The sequence below is a fragment of the Chelonoidis abingdonii genome, chromosome 8, assembly GCF_003597395.2.
Source record: "Chelonoidis abingdonii isolate Lonesome George chromosome 8, CheloAbing_2.0, whole genome shotgun sequence".
Lineage (NCBI taxonomy): Eukaryota > Metazoa > Chordata > Testudines > Testudinidae > Chelonoidis > Chelonoidis abingdonii.
This window is the reverse complement of record NC_133776.1, coordinates 23,633,808-23,649,851: the sequence shown is the minus strand read 5'-3', so window position 1 is coordinate 23,649,851 and position 16,044 is coordinate 23,633,808. Positions and strand designations below refer to the sequence as shown.

Here is a 16,044-nt window from a genome sequence, read left to right as displayed (position 1 = left end):
TAGTGTTGAAAAGAAGCTATAGATCAGTCTGAGAGTAGTAGTAAACTGGCAAGGCAAGTCTTCATGGCCAGCAATAAGTTAAGACTTTTTTAGCAAAGTTAACATCTGGGTAGTTATCACATTTGATTGACAGTGGTGTTATCATGAAACCAAACTTGGTCTTCATTCTGGGGATGTATAGTGGCCTTCATGTCTTGCATATGCTTGGAAATCAATGGAAGATTAAAAAAAAAAAATCTACCCATGAACTATGTGCATCCCTTGTCCCTCAGAAAGGCAGCATGTCAAAGTTCTTGTACATGTGTATTCATCTGTACTCTGAAGAGAAAATTTCCACTTGGTGAGGTCTTTGTTCCCTTTTTTCCCCAACAAAACCAAACCATGGGTATTAAGACATTGCTTCTGCTTACGTTTGGGCTTGAGTTTTGCTTCTGATATTCAAAGTACAACTAACTTCTGGTGCAGAATTGCTCACACATTGCACTCACTATCCTGTAACTGCTATTTTGTGTGTGTAGTCAGGTAACTATATTTCTAGATAACTGCACTTATCTGTAATCAAATACAGGCACAATTGTACTTGCAACATTTTTTTTGAAATATAAGGTAAAAGATTTTGAGGTGGTGTCTGTATAAGGTAGTGTTTAGTAAGATGAAATATCTTTACATTCTTCAGACTTTGAATTAGTCTGCTACTTAGTTTTATAATGCTAGCAACTGGTGTTGATCATAGTAAGCTCTGCAATTGTCAGACTGGTCTGTTCTGTTTAGAGATGTATGATAAAACATACATGAACTAAGTCTTTCTGGAGTTACTACTGTACAGTGAACTCCCTCTCTTCTCCCAGGTGGTGTAACATGTATCTTTTCACTAATCTGTGCACTAATTCTTGCTTATCTGGACAAGAGAGCAGGAAAAATCCTTTGTAAAGAGCAAGGAAAAACTGGTAAGTGATTAAAAATCATTAACGCTCAATTTGCATAGTATGTTCATATATAGTACTAGATCAGTTACTTAGAAGTGTGTGTGTATATAACCTGGATTCATATCTTTCACTCTAGAACAAAATAACTAGAACTTAAGTTTAAAGGGTGTCGTCCATTAGTCGTATCAGGTTCCTGTTGCTTTGATTTTTACCACCTCTCATCTTCTTCTCCTTGCTGCAAAATCCTTGATTTAATTAAAAAACAAACACTGCTTCTGGCTGTCATGATTGAAAATGAGTGAAAACTGGATGTAATGTCCTCTTCTAGAGCCTACAGAAAGGACAGTTCATGCCCCATGTTTTACCCTGTCAGGGCTAATGCTGAAATCAAGACCATATTAATGTAAGCTGTAGCTGTTTAATAACTGCTTATTATTAATAGAAACATCCAGCTAATGTGTCCTGCAACCTCAGAAGCCTCCTGTGTTCTCTAGGTATAAAGAGTCCAACTTTCTTTTACACAGGTTACAAAGTATACATCTTCCCCCAACAATCTGTAGTGATGTGTTGTATATACAAAAATCTGAGCTATATTGGAAATAATTTGCTCTGCTGTCTCCCCACATTTAATCACTTCTCCATAGTTCAGGGTTGCAGCAAAATTTCACTTTTCAATTGACAACTTCTATTTAAATAAAGAAGTCGTTGCAGATGTTCCAGTCTGCTGCACCAGACTGTCTCTGACTCTAGGGACCGTGCTGCAGAATTGAAGTCCAGCTTGCCATGGAATACTTTGGACTTTGGTCTTCAGTTTTGGCAGTTCTGTAGTGTTAAAACAGGATCAATGAAATGCTAGTTTAAACTTGTCATTAGTTCCCTCTTGCGTAATTTATTATATAGTGAGATTATATTTATCATAAAATATCTAACTACATGAATGCTCAGTTCTACAATGCATTATTTAGTTTTATTCAGCTTTAAAAATATTAAACTTGCCTATAGATAACTTGCATTGATCCCAATATCTGTCTTTCTTTCTGAAGGTGAAGTGATTAAATTAACTGACGTGAAAGACTTCTCATTGTCCTTGTGGCTCATATTTATAATCTGTGTTTGTTATTATGCGGCTGTGTTTCCTTTCATTGGACTTGGGAAGTAAGTGTCTCTCTTTTCTTCCTCTGTCCTCCCCTTTTTAAATGAAATATAAACAAAAACTGCATCAGAAACACCACTTCCTAACATACCATACCAGTTTGGCACAAAGTTAATGGACAGAACTACTTGTAGAGACAATGTAAATTTTTAAAGATATATATATATATATAAAACAAAATTATTACTGTTCTATTTTTCAAGAAATCATTAGGAAATGTTTTTGTAGCAGTTCTGCCTGTTAGTCTGCTTTTGATGTTTCTTCAGTGACATTGCTTGTGCCATCTCTTACCATTTGAGAGTTGTGATGTGGATTTTTTTATCTTTTGCATTTTCTAAAAAAATACACTTTTTAGGTTTTAGCATTGGTTGAATTGCCATAATGCATGTTACATTTGTTACCTAAAACTGGAATTGGGTTACTTAAAACTTAATGCAGCAAGAGCCATGGAAGGAAGGCTGCCATTCAGTGTTCTCCACTGTCATGTTAAGTGGAGATTTGACTTAGCATCACTGACCATCAGACTTCTCCAAGCTAAGATAGTTGTTCGGCTTTTCCATTTTGCTTATGCATCCTGTCCAAAAGGTCTTGCTTTGACCGGTCTAATACAGTGGCTTGGTCCTTGCTGTCCTATCACTAGGTTAGCCATCAGTGAGTTATGCTTTTGAGGACTATTTCTTCTGATGTAGAAGAGAACCATTTTTAGAACCTTCTACTGTATAGAAATCCATCTCCTAAATACCTTATGAAATTCTGTATTCAGTATCTATGTTCTCCGGAAGATTTCATTTTCTGTAACATGCATTCTTATGTTTTCGTCAAACTGTTTTAAAAAAAAAAAATAGTAAATCTGAATTTTTTTCCTATTTTCACTTTCAAATTTAAGCTAAAATTGTAACATTTTAAGTGGATAAATATTCTAAAACTCCTCTATGGATTTTCCTTTAGGGTTTTCTTCATTGAGAAATTCAAATTTTCTTCTCAAGAAGCAAGTGCAATTAACAGGTATTCCTACAAATTTATTTGATTAAAGGCTTTGTATGTCAATCACATGTTAGTCTAGGGAGAGAGTAGAGTCTCTGTCAAAAATCTTGTCTTCAGACATATTTGTGTTGTGCTGTATGGCTAATGCATTCCTGGGAGCATGGGTAGGCTCTTCTATCAAGGAGCATCAGTCTCTCCCTTGTGGGAAGTCCAAACTATAAAAATGAATGAAGGAAATGATTGTTTGACAAGGAGCCATGGACTGAGAAGCTCTCCTTTCCTGAATAGAGCTTAAGGTAGGCTAATTATGCTTTGTAGCTATATAGTACTCAACAATCAACTAACTAAAGTATAATAACAAATCTGGGTAGACTGAGGAAACAGAGGGTGAATGAGTTGCTCAACATCATACAAGTGACTGTTAGTGCCAGAAACAGAATCCATTGCTCCTAAATCATTCCTGTGTTCTAACCAATGGACCAGACTGCTGGCTACCTAGACATCTTGGTCTCTGGGATGATGCCCTTCTGACTCCTACAAATGGCTAATCACCTTTCTGCAATACAAGTGGGCTAGATTTTCTTCTCTTGAGGCTGACCTGTGAATTATCAAGGTGGCGAACGTTAAATTTGCTCCCGTCTCCCAACTACCAGACAGTAATTATGCTGCTTTGATATTTATTTTTGGAGGGGGAATGTATTTGTTATGCACTCAAGCATCCCAGAACAACTCAAGCGTGGGGCTCCACAGTGAAGAGAGAATTTGGTGTTGTAGATAGTGATGCTTCATGATGAAAAGACAGAAGTTGCCTTGTGGTTTAAAATGTAGAATAAATGTGTTTTCAAACTACCTTTATCACTTCTTTGTAGCATTGTATATATCATATCAGCACCCATGTCCCCTGTCTTTGGATTCCTGGTGGATAAACTTGGAAGAAATATTATCTGGGTTATGTGTGCTGTAGTGGCAACCCTTGCTTCTCACATTATGTTGGCCTTCACTTTCTGGAACCCTTGGATTGCTATGGTAATTCTTGCTAGTAACAATGACTTTAATTGTATACATATGTGATCTTATTTAATAGCCATATGATAAATTGTATTTTTCATGCTTTTTTGACCATGTTGCTGGCACTGTGCCCACTAGTCCACCCCCATGGAGATATGAGACAGAGGATAATGAATGGCATTGAGCACTGCTATTTAGTCTTTTTGAATACAAGAACAAGGGAACACTACATGAAACAGAAATTAAAAGTGAAGTTAGGGAATATTTTACATAACATGATTATTTGCCTGAAGTTATGGCTGTCTACGCTACATCATACAAGTGACTGTTAGTGTCAGAAACAGAATCCATTGCTCCTAAATCATTCCTGTGTTCTAACCAGTCAACCTAAGTTATGCTACTTTAGCTACATGAATAACTTAGCTGGAGTCAACTTAGTTTAGGTCCACTTATTGCGGTGTCTTGATCACCCTGGATTGATGGGAGACTCTCTCCCATTGACTTACCTTACTTATCTCACTCCGGTGGAGAACTGGAGAGCAATCTGCTGTCAATTTAGCGAGTCTTAACTAGACCCGCTAGTGTCGATTCCCGCGGTAGTGTAGACATAGATAGTTTAGTAAGATTAGACACCAGATTAGACACTTCTGGCTAATGAGCACCCCAGTTACATTAGCTCAGCAAACTTTTATAAAGATTATAAGCCTTTATGCTTCAGGATACAAGCCAACCACTGGGAGTGAGGGAGGTTAGCAGGACAGTTCCCCATAGGTAGGTCATTTTAGAACTGTTATTTCAGGTCTGATCCATTAGGGTAATTCCTATGCTTCTTTGGAATCTGGTAGGGGGCAGAGGGTGGGTTGTAAGACTGCAGTTCTGCAGCAGCCTCCTCCTACCTGTATGGAGTTGGCGGCTATAGGAAAAAGGTCCCAGGGTCTGAGGCTTTCCGCAGAACATACGTGCATTTTCCTCTGGTATTGGCCACTGCTAAATGAGATACTGGGCTGGATGTAATGCTATTGCAAAAAAAGTGAACATCATTCTGGGATGTATTGGCAGGAGAGTTGTAGGCAAGACACGAAGTAATTCTTCCACTGTACTCCATGCTGATTAGGCCTCAACTGAAGTATTGTGTCCAATTCTGGGTGCCACATTTCAGGAAGGATGTGGACAAATTGGAGAGAGTCCAGAGAAGAGCAACAGAAATGATTAAAGGTCCAGAGAACATGGTCTATGAGGGAAGATTGAAAAAACTGGGTTTGTTTAGTCTGGAAAAGAGAAGGCCGAGAGGGGACATAACAATTTTCAAGTATGTAATAGATTATGAGAAGGACGAAAAATTGTTTTTCTTAACCTCTGAGGATAGGACAAGAAGCAGTGGGCTTAAACTGCAGCAAGGGAGGTTTAGGTTAGACATTAGGAAAATATTCCTAACTGTCAGAGTGATTAAGCACTGGAATAAATTGTATAGGGAGGTTGTGGAATCTCCATCATTGGAGATTTTTAAGAGCAGGTTAGAGAAACACCTGTCAGGAATGGTCCAAATAATTAGTCCTGCCACAAGTGCAGGGGACTGGACTAGATGACCTCTCAAGGTTTCTTCTAGTTCTGTGATCAGCTGTTTTCTGTTCTGGCAGTTGTGTCCAAACACCTGAAATGCCTAGACACCTTAATGCACCCATTTTATTGACTTGGGCCTGTGTGTTTGAAGAGACTTAGAAAACCCCCACCTTCTGTCCATACCACCTTCCAAAGACATACTGGTTGAGGCTCAAAAAAGTCAGTCCTAAAGCAATGACTGAAGATCCTAATGACCCATCAGGGCTAGCAGTGCGTTTTTCTGCTTTCCAGTGTGACACAATACTTGTTTTGATAGCATTACTATTTTAAGGTCTGACAGCTTTTCAGCACATACCTGTTTCATCTAACTTGGATATAATTAAAACGTTCACTCCTCTGAAGGCCTGTACGTGGACTTTTACTAAGGCACCTGCCTTTCCAAGAGGTAGGAGAGAGAAGAGTTCGTAATTCTTTTCTTATTGGTGTGAAGATAGTCTAAAAGGTTCCTGTAAAACATGGTGCATGTCGTGATTGGTGTAAAGGTTTCATTGGTGCTTGATTATACTGTTCAGAAACCCATGGGTTTTTTTAATATTTAATTCCTCAATTCAGAGCTTCCACCATGAGTTGTTGAAGATCCTTACAATGGTACCAGGTTATTCCTAATCATACCTGGTACAATTTAACCACTCAGCTTGGTTTTTTTAATTAATTGGCTTTTCTGTGTATTTTATACTCACATAATTAAACTTTTTTTTTTCCTAATTGGCTGGTTCTGCTTCTGCAAAGCTCTCCCAGAAACTTGTTGCCAAAACACTTCTTGGCTTATGCTCATATCTTTGAGTCTGACACTTCCGTTGAGGAAACTGTTGACAGAAATGTCATTTGTTTTATTAAAATTCTATACCAAGTACTATATTTTTGTACTTCAACACCAACATACATATAATATAATCTTGTTTCCAACAGTGTATGTTAGGAGTAGCCTATTCACTGCTTGCCTGTGCTTTGTGGCCAATGGTGGCTTTTGTTGTTCCAGAACATCAGCTGGGAACTGCTTATGGATTGTAAGTATTCATATATTTGTCTCCTAGGGGCAGTCTACAGTGGGTACTTCCAAATACAGAACCACTATTTAAATTTTGAGTAGCTTATTCCAGAGTGGCTGCTAATAGTTTCATTGCAATGAAAATATTTTATAATATTACTCAGGCTAGGAACAGTCCTCAAATTCTTCAAGATATACTTGTTTTGATATCAAACAAATCTAATACATTTTCATTCTTCTGAAATTGTGACCAAAATAGCTTTTGCTGTTCACATTTAAAGGATTACTGGCAAAATTAACAGGTCACAAATGTAGAACTTGATTCTACCCTCAGATTTGTGGGTGCAGTTTGTACAATCTGAGAATGTACTTGTTGCATATCTGCCTCTCTATGCCATGATGCTTGTGCCGGTGTACAGAGTCTTTCTTGTAGTTGTACTTATAAATGCAAATAAGAAAATTCTAGGTACGCTTTGTACTTTAAGCATGTTGGCTTCTTTAAAAATAATTAAATTCCCAATGTAATGTGGATAACAAGATTGTTTTGCCCTGTGTTTTAGTATGCAGTCTATCCAAAATCTGGGTCTGGCAATTATTGCCATAGCAGCTGGTACGATACTGGATTCTCGAGGGTATCTGTTTCTAGAAGTCTTCTTCAGTGCTTGTATTTGCTGTAAGTACATTATTATGGGAACTTATGGCCCCTGAATGTTGGGGAGCTCACATGACATTTTTTTTCTTAATGCTCAATGTGTGTTTAGCCATGTGAGCGAATACTTTTTTTTTGTGTAGATTGATAACTGGGTGCTTTGTTTTATAAGCTGATGAAAGTAATTAATTCTCACTGGAGTATTGATCATTTACCCTCAAGGGACTTTATACTGGGTACTGAAGAAATTTTTGAGGGGGGAAAATGAGATCAGATGGATATTAAGTATAGTCAGAACCTTTTTAGGTAACACTGAAACACACTAATGCTAAAAAGGTATCTTCAGGGAAAGATGTTCCCCCCCCGCCCCCCCATGTTAAGTGACCATTTTCCTGATCTTGCTTTAAACACTCTAGTTGGCATTTTTGAAGTGGCTAAGTGAGTTAAGAGCATAAGTCACTAAGACGTGCTCCTAACTCACGTAGCTGATTTTTAAATTCTAATGTCTGTCAACACTGCTGTCTAAAAGATTTGACTGTTACTTAATTGCATTTTAGGGGAAGAGTTTGGTTTTCCTCCCGTCACAGTAACCTTGCTGACTATAACTCTCTTCTGCTTTTCTAGTGTCACTGATAGCTGTAGTCATGCTGTATTTTGTGAATCACCTCACTGGTAAGTGCATGTTTATATTATCTCTTTACATATTTTCTCTGTTCTGTTTGAGTCAGTAATTTTAGTTACAACAATGATCTAAATGTTTCCTCTATAACTAGTATTAATTACACAGGGTAACAGAAGCTGTTCTGGCTCGACTCTTCATAGATTATTAATGGAGGGTAATGGAGACCTTTTTAAAATCACCTCAGTATAAAAGTTTTTTTTTTTTTTTTTCTTTGCCGATTACCATCAAAATTCCCTCAACCTTCTCAATATGCTGAATGCTCCCAATAGTCAGGGTAAGCAGGGGATTCAGAACCTATCCTTTGAACTAACTTGAGCACTAGTTTCAACACACCTGGTACTTAATATAGTTAGATCAACCTTATTAAAGGAATACAGTACAGCTGCACATGGATATCTGATTTGGTCATTTATACTAGGCTTTGAGTAAGGCTGTGACCATTTTCCTATCCCTCTTTGGAAAAATTTTCAGATTGCTTTTGTAGACCTCATAGTAACTGAAGTGTGGTGTGTTCGCATATGTAAAAATTGCATTGGCTCTTCAGAAAGCAAATTATCTTAGTTCCTCCTTGACTGTTATTGCACGTCTAATTGTATTTCCAACATTGGGGTTGGATAACGATAGAGCCGGAGAAAAGCTGCTGGATTCAGTCCATTTTGCTGCTAATATTGTTTCTATCAAGGACATGCTGGCATTTTATCCTGTCTATGTGTAAATGCCCGGAGCTGTGTACGGCTTCCACCACTTTCCTTGGTTTAAAACATTTTTCACTCAAGGAAACTGTTCCTGATGTTCAGCCTGAAACTTTTTTCTTTACTACATGCTGTTAATCCTAGCCCTCTCATCCTAAATTCCTCTCCTTTTTGGGTGGTGATCTCTTTAAATTTTTGTTCCTACCATATTATAGCTTAGATGAGGTGATAGCTAAATAGTTAACTTTCTAAAAATCTTTAATTTCTTCTAGCACTTATCAGTCATCTTCTCTGAACTCAACTTGTTACTTATGACTGATTTCACTCTAATAGATTCTAGATCCATAGCTATTATGTCCTTGCTCTGTGACATGTCTATTTGTTTATGCAGCCTAGAAGTGCATTTACTTTTAGCTGCCATATCGAATTGTAGTCTTCTGTCAATTTGCTGTATTGTCTTATCCCAAGGTGTCTCAATATTACTGATTTCCCCCCACCCCCCTATGTATATTGACTTTCATTTTCTCAGGTTATAGAGATGTTTCTAGTGGAGTATACCATACAAATACAAATATTTCAGAAGTTCCTAACTCAATATAACTTCTGTTTGTAGGAGGTGATCTTAACTGGTCTGCAAAGAAAAGGGAAAAACTTCAAAAGCTAACTGCAGCTGAGTAAGTATATAAAGCTGAGAATTGATGTCCTTTTAAAAGCTTTATTAACTTGGAAATCTTTTTTTTTATTTATTTTTTTTTTTAAACATGCATATAGTATATTGCAAAATAAATTGACTACAAAGGTGTGGTTAAGGGGAGACTATGCCAAAAGTCTAAAATGGAACTCTCAGGAATTAATGAGGCAAGAAGTTTTTACTAGAGTAGGAATACTCTTCACAACTTCATTCTGCAAAAAGTTGAAGCCAACTGGAGTTGAAGATGCTCAGCAACTATGAAAAAGAGGCCGTCTACCAGTATCTAAAGTTGGGTGCCCAAAGTTTGCACTGTAGTGAGTGTTGACGTTCTCCTTTTTAAAATACACAACTATTTGCAATTGTCTATTTGAGAGACGGGGTGGCGATATCTATCTTTTATTGGACCAACTCCTGTCAAAATTTAGTCCGCTTTGTGAATCGTGGCTTTCTCCATCACTGAATTACATGCTCCTGCCTCCTGTTATTGAGTAAAGCAAAAGCTGGCTTATGTCCACTCCCCAGGCATCATATCTTGCTGGTCCTAACTCTTGAAAACATACCTTATATTAAAGAAGAAAATAGAGTTTCTTCCAGCTGAATGAAAGTTCTAAGGCCTGGCCTGCACTAGGAAATAATTGTTTGTATAAGTACATCATTCAAGGAGGTGAAAGAAAACATCACCCTGTGTGACTCAGATAAACTGGCTTAAGCCCCAGAGAATACTCCTGCTGACTTAGCTACTGCCTGTTGGGGAGCTGGAGCACCTATGCCAACAGGAGAATCCTTACCATTGTCATAGATCATGTTTCCACTGAAATGAGTGTAGACAAGCCCAAGTATATTTAAAAAAAAAAAAAAAAAAAAAAAGACTAGCGCTTCCTACTTCTGAACTAAAACTGCTTGCTGGTGACCTTTTTATGTAGGTGTGACTAGTCAAGAAAAGACAAGTAGCATGTTGTCATTCTTTAGTCATGCTTTTGGGTAATGGCATACCTCTTAATTGCCATTGCAGAAGTAAAATATAGAGCAGAGTATATCTGGGGCCACTTATGAGTCAAGTAAGATTATCTGGGTTTAATATCAGAAGCAAGACAAATTAAGACTCTGATTTTTTTCAAAATAGGATCCTAAAGTTAGACTTCTAAAGCCATATATAGAAACAGGCCCATAAATAGGCTTTAGAAGCCTAATAATGTAAAGAGTGCCGAGCGCTCACAGCCTCCACTGCCCTTCAGGTTACTGAAGAGTTGAGTTTAAGGGTCCTATTTCTGAAAATCTTGGCTTTTAGTTGTGAATGGGAAGCTGTCAAAACACTACTATAATTCGTATCCATTCTTATCTAGTGCAATGGACATTGACAAGTCTCCTCTTAGTTATTAGACAAAAAAGTGGGCATAATTGCCTCTTGTCAAGACACAGGATTTATTTCAAGTTTATTTTTACTGTCACTGACATCTGAGTTTCAGGGAAGGTAACTTCCCTAACTTAAGGATTTCAACTGAAGGTATGTCAACACACAAACGGCACTGCTGCTGCGGTGCAGCTGTAGCTATGGTAATGCTTCAGTGAAGACACTACCGATGCCGATGGGAGAGTGTCTCCTGTTGATGTAGGTACTTCAGCTCCCCAAGAGGCAGTAGCTAGGTCGACAGGAGAAGTCTCCCATTGACCTAGCACTGTCTACACCACAGGCTTACCTGTGTCTCTTGGGTGTGGATTTTCACATGCTGGAGCAATGTAGTTATACTGACCTAATCTCCTGGTGTAGACTAGGACTTAGTAATGTGTGACCAAAAGGGCATTAACAACACTGCAGTGAAGTTGAACTTTGATATATAACATAAACTTGTTTAGGGTTTAATAGTACAAATGTAGAAATCCGGCATGGCTGGAAAATACAACCCACTTGTAGACACCAAAAAAACCCAAGCAAAAACAAGCTGACTGCTTTTTAGATAGGTTTTTCCTAAAAACTTAGTCTAGTGTCCTGTTTAGAAGGACATAAGACTAAAATCTCTTGGAGTTAAATTCCTGGCTCAACCAGACTTCCTATGTAATTTTGAACAAGTTACTCAATTCCTCAGCTATAAAATGAGGTGGTTAATACTTCCTTGTCTCGGGTGTTGCAAGGATAAAATCTAGTAATGACTAAGGTGTTTAGATAATATGGAGATAACTACAGAAGGAGATATAACTGGCTTTAGGGTCAGGCACATTTTTGAAGCAGACACTTAAAGGATAGGACAGTTAAAGTTATAAGGTCCATTCTTTCGGTTTGAGATAATTTATCTTTGTGTAATATATTTTTTATATAATATTTAAAGACGTATCACAATGTTTAATACAGAACACATAATTAATGTTTTAATGTCATGATAAACTAGTCAACAGAATTTGAAGTTAGCTAGGTATTATGAAGACTTCATTCAGATGAATATTTTTTTTATTTAATAGACTTCTTGTTGTGAACAGTAAAATACCTTTACCCTCTCAGTGCTGCTGCTTAGGTATCTAGATGTATGTTAAAGAAATTAACTTACACAAACAAAAGCATTGTAGTTTAGGCAGAAGACAATTTATTGTAAGTGCTAAAATGTGAGGTGCTGAACTTGCATATGTAATCTGTCTGTAGTGAATTGCAGATAGACACTTTTTTTTTTTTTTTTTACTGCAATGGCTACAGATCTAAATTTAGTTTTTCTGTAAAGTGAAAGATAGAAGATTTCTGTATGTATTGTCTATATATAAAAACAATTTTACAACATCTTCCACACCCGTGACTTCAGAATGAAATCTCCCAACCAAAACTCTCTCTCCCACAGTGGCTGGTGGGGGGTGGTTTCATACTGGTATGTGGCAAACTTGGCTTGGATTTCTGTTCCCAGCCTGTGGGGTGGCACTACAGAGATGGGAGGAGGACATCTGGGATCCCACTTTAGCAATGTAACTTGTTGAAACCTGATAAAAACTGGGTTCCAAAAGATATAGTATATGAGCTAACAGATAGTGGCCAAGATGTGAAGCTTCTTTGGGTGGTAAAGGAGCAGAAGAAGAGGTTATGTAAGGCTCTTGTCAGGATGTGGAGCCCATTCCGTCTCACCAGAAGCAGATACGTATTTTTACTTGACTTGCCAATTTTTCTGGTCAATGTAAGATGTATGCAGCGTTTGATAAAGCACCCTGAATGTCAGGGTTCCTTGTAGCATGTTTTCAATAATTCTCACTACAATGTTTTTTGCAGAAAAGAAATTTGAATAGCAAATATCATCCAGAAGTGGGGAGCATTTGATCAGCAACTTATCAACTTGAAGAATTTATAGTGTATTTAGAGCTCGATGCTTAGCACTGGACAATACAGTTCATTGGAAAACATACTAACATGCCGAGGATTTTACAGTAAACTATTTTATGATGACACTTATGCTTTTGTAACAATTTTTAATAGTTACCAAACATTCATCTTTCTCAGAGCAGTTACACTCTGAGTCATAGCATTTTAAACTGAACTGTAATTGCAAAATGTTTCCTTTTCAACCTAAGCAAACATTCTTGCAATAAAACTAGATCAAATATCTCACTTACAGGAGCAGCACTTAAGTAGTGTCACTTTGGTTGATGTCCAGAGTTTTTGTCTAATAATGGTTTTAAGCAATTATTTGACTTGTACTTTTTGTGTACTGAAAAGATCATTGCCTTCTAAAACTTGTTAACAGGTCTCTGTTAATGTGGCTTTTGGCACATTCTTCATGCAAAACACTATCACATGTAGCAGTAAAACACAGTTCAGTCTTCCAAGACTTCTTTTTACTCTTTATGGAAAGGGCTCAAGTTGAAACTAAGTGGGAGTGGGGAGCTGTCTCTAACAAGTACTGTGTGGCCGAATACTGGATCTTTAATCTGTGATAAAACCAAATCCTGATTACTATTAACTCTATAAGACTGCTGAGCAGTCTCTCTTTAGTAAGGTTTTTTTTGTCATTTCTCTTTGTGCTATAATCTTAAAATATTTTAAGGGATCAAATCTTGTTTAACTGGTAAAGGCATAGTCTGAATTTTGTTGAAAAAATGAGTCAGCATGTTGTAACTTTCCAATAAAGTTCTAAATGCTAAATAAAACAATTGCAGAAATTAGTCTGTTTTTCTTGAATATCAAATTAGTGTGGCTTGCCGAATGTTTGTCTTAGGTTTTTGTTAACATGCAGTTTTACACCTGTAAACCGTTAGTTACTAGAAGCAAAATTAACAGACTCAGAGGAACAGAGATTCTGGTTTGCGCATTTCTTAATTTAATCCATTTTGTTTTACAGAGCAGAAAGTCGAGAGAAACTCAGACGTCAAAACGAAGATGACTTGGCCAAATTACAGCCAAAGAATGACTTTAGTTTAAGGAATAGGTATCTTTCCAGACTAGGAGCTCAGGTATTAGTAGCAAAGCAGTTTTTCCCTACAGAAGACATTCCAATAAAAAAACAAAAAAAATCTCTGTCTTCACATAAGCAGTATATTGGTTCTTATGAAAGAGCTAAATTTATCCCATTGCTATTAGAAATAAATCTTGCCTACAATTTAAAAAAAATAAAAACCAAACGGAAGGGGTAGAATAAATCAATAGTTTTAATTTGAGAGACAGAAAAGCTGAAGAATAGGTATCAATAAGATTCATTATTCTTGCAAACTTTTTTTGCAGCTGCCCAATAATTATGCTTCCTACTTACCTGCATTGGCACACAAAAGTGTGTTGAAATAGCATCACTCTGCACAAGTTTGTCAAGAGATGGAAGTGCTCTGAAGTTTATGCAGACAGAAACTTGCTCTTCCTAGTCAAGAACTGCACATAGAACAAAAGCAGAATAATGCACCATGTTCTATATTTGAATCCACATGCTGTCATCAGCAACCACCTTACCTTAAAAAATGTAGTCAATATATGGCTCCTGTTGTAATGTGAAACATTAGTTCAGGTTTGAAGCATTAGGTGAGGTTTGACTTCTATGTGCCATACAAAACCAAATCTGAAACTTAAAAGCCTCGGGAAACAATAGCCTGTTAGCCATTCTACATATTCTTGATGTAGGCATTAGTCTGGTCATACTACATTTTATACTGGACGACCTTGTTAACTTCCTGCAATAATTCAGTTTCTTTCTTTCACTGTGGAAAATGTAACAGTAGAAATAGGACTGCCTTTTTACATTCTGTCAAATTGAGATTTTTACAAAAACTTGGCTGTTCTATTTAGTTAAAAAAAACAACAACAAAACAACAAAAACCACCGTATATTCATTAAAACCAGACTTGAAAGTTGCACTAGTACATGGTGATGGTGTTAATGAAAGCTGAGCTATCTTCCTGTGGAAATAACACAGTACAGTTTTTATAACTATCAAATTGTTAACTGTAATATATAACCGTCAATCAGTGTAATATTTGTACAAATGTAGTGTAGAGTATCTACTAGTTTTAATGTTATCTGCAGCGAGAAAAATGGCTTTAGGATGAACTTTTCCCCAAAGATGTGTGGACTCCTATGCCTGCAATGTAAGCAGAACTGGACCCTGAAATCTCATACAACATGTATATTTCTTGCTAAGTGGCTAGTAGAACACTAAAAAAGTAGACTAACTTTGACTGAATTTTCAGTTTTTTAAAGTGTGCTCTTAATCTGAGCTAAATTATTATTATTCTCTGACCTTCATTACTTAAAATTTGTCTTAACTGCAAAGGGAAGCCAGTATTTTTTTCTAATAGCTTGTTACCTTAACAGTTACTTCTGATTTATTAAATTAATACAACTTGAGGAATGTTGACATTTATATCTGGAACTCATGGTTCTATTAAGAATTTTGTATATGCAAATATACTTTTATTTTGAAGTGAGTTACTGTGACTTTCAGTATTCTACAAACTTTATCAAAGATAGTATTATAATTGTGTAGAACTGCCATAGTCTGGCCTCATGAAATCTATCCAGGAATATCAGTATAAAACTTGGTGCTTTTATGTGTTACTGTTGAAGACTGCATTTACACATGGTAGTACTAAGCTGTTTTGTTTGGTTTTTTTTACTATGTTACCTTCAGGAAGAATGCAGCATAAACTATCCATGGATGGATTATGTACATTTGATTTGCTTATACACTTATAGATGCTGATCTTTTATAGTAAATAAAACTAAATGGATAGGGCCACTTGGCTCTCTGTGTTTAGTGCTTCATTGTTTTTTAAGCAGTGCTGTATAGTGGTCAGTGCACATATGTGGAGGGAGGGCTTCAGGAAAGAATAACTTGAGGAAACTTATGCAGTTGTTAGTCGAGGAGGATAAAACTGTGTTCGTCCTCTAAAGAAAGAAACAAGGTATTCTTCTTTTGGCCTCCCTCCTCTCCCCTCCCCCCCCCCCAAAAAAAACCTGGATCTCATGGCTCGCTGCTATCCATGGCAGTACTGCACTGGGGGAGCATGGGCCAAGAAATAATTTCACAAATGACATGGTAATCTGTACAAAAGTGTATGTTAATATTGGCATCCAGTCCAAATTCCCTCTGGTCTTAAACATTTGCTGTATTTAAATGGTGGGTGAGCTGATCAGTATGCAGAGGCCTTAATCCTCATGGGGTATGTGTACAGTACAATCAAGCACTTCTCTTGTTTCCT

General features: G+C 37.0%; 1 protein-coding gene across 3 annotated transcripts in view; it reads left to right on the top strand.

Annotated features, from left to right (window-relative positions):
• MFSD1 (major facilitator superfamily domain containing 1) overlaps positions 1–15,581 on the top strand; it is a 29,963-nt gene extending 14,382 nt beyond the window's left edge. The window contains exons 8-17 of one of the 3 annotated variants that reach the window (XM_032805505.2): positions 849–947; positions 1,970–2,081; positions 3,028–3,084; positions 3,933–4,089; positions 6,601–6,698; positions 7,240–7,352; positions 7,953–8,000; positions 9,316–9,376; positions 13,701–13,812; positions 14,081–15,581. In XM_032805505.2, coding sequence (XP_032661396.1) covers positions 849–947; positions 1,970–2,081; positions 3,028–3,084; positions 3,933–4,089; positions 6,601–6,698; positions 7,240–7,352; positions 7,953–8,000; positions 9,316–9,376; positions 13,701–13,812; positions 14,081–14,140 — 917 coding nt within the window. In that variant the 3' untranslated portion in view covers positions 14,141–15,581. The other 2 variants (XM_032805504.2, XM_032805506.2) reach the window with 2 other exon arrangements.
• The last annotated feature ends 463 nt before the right edge of the window (positions 15,582–16,044 follow it).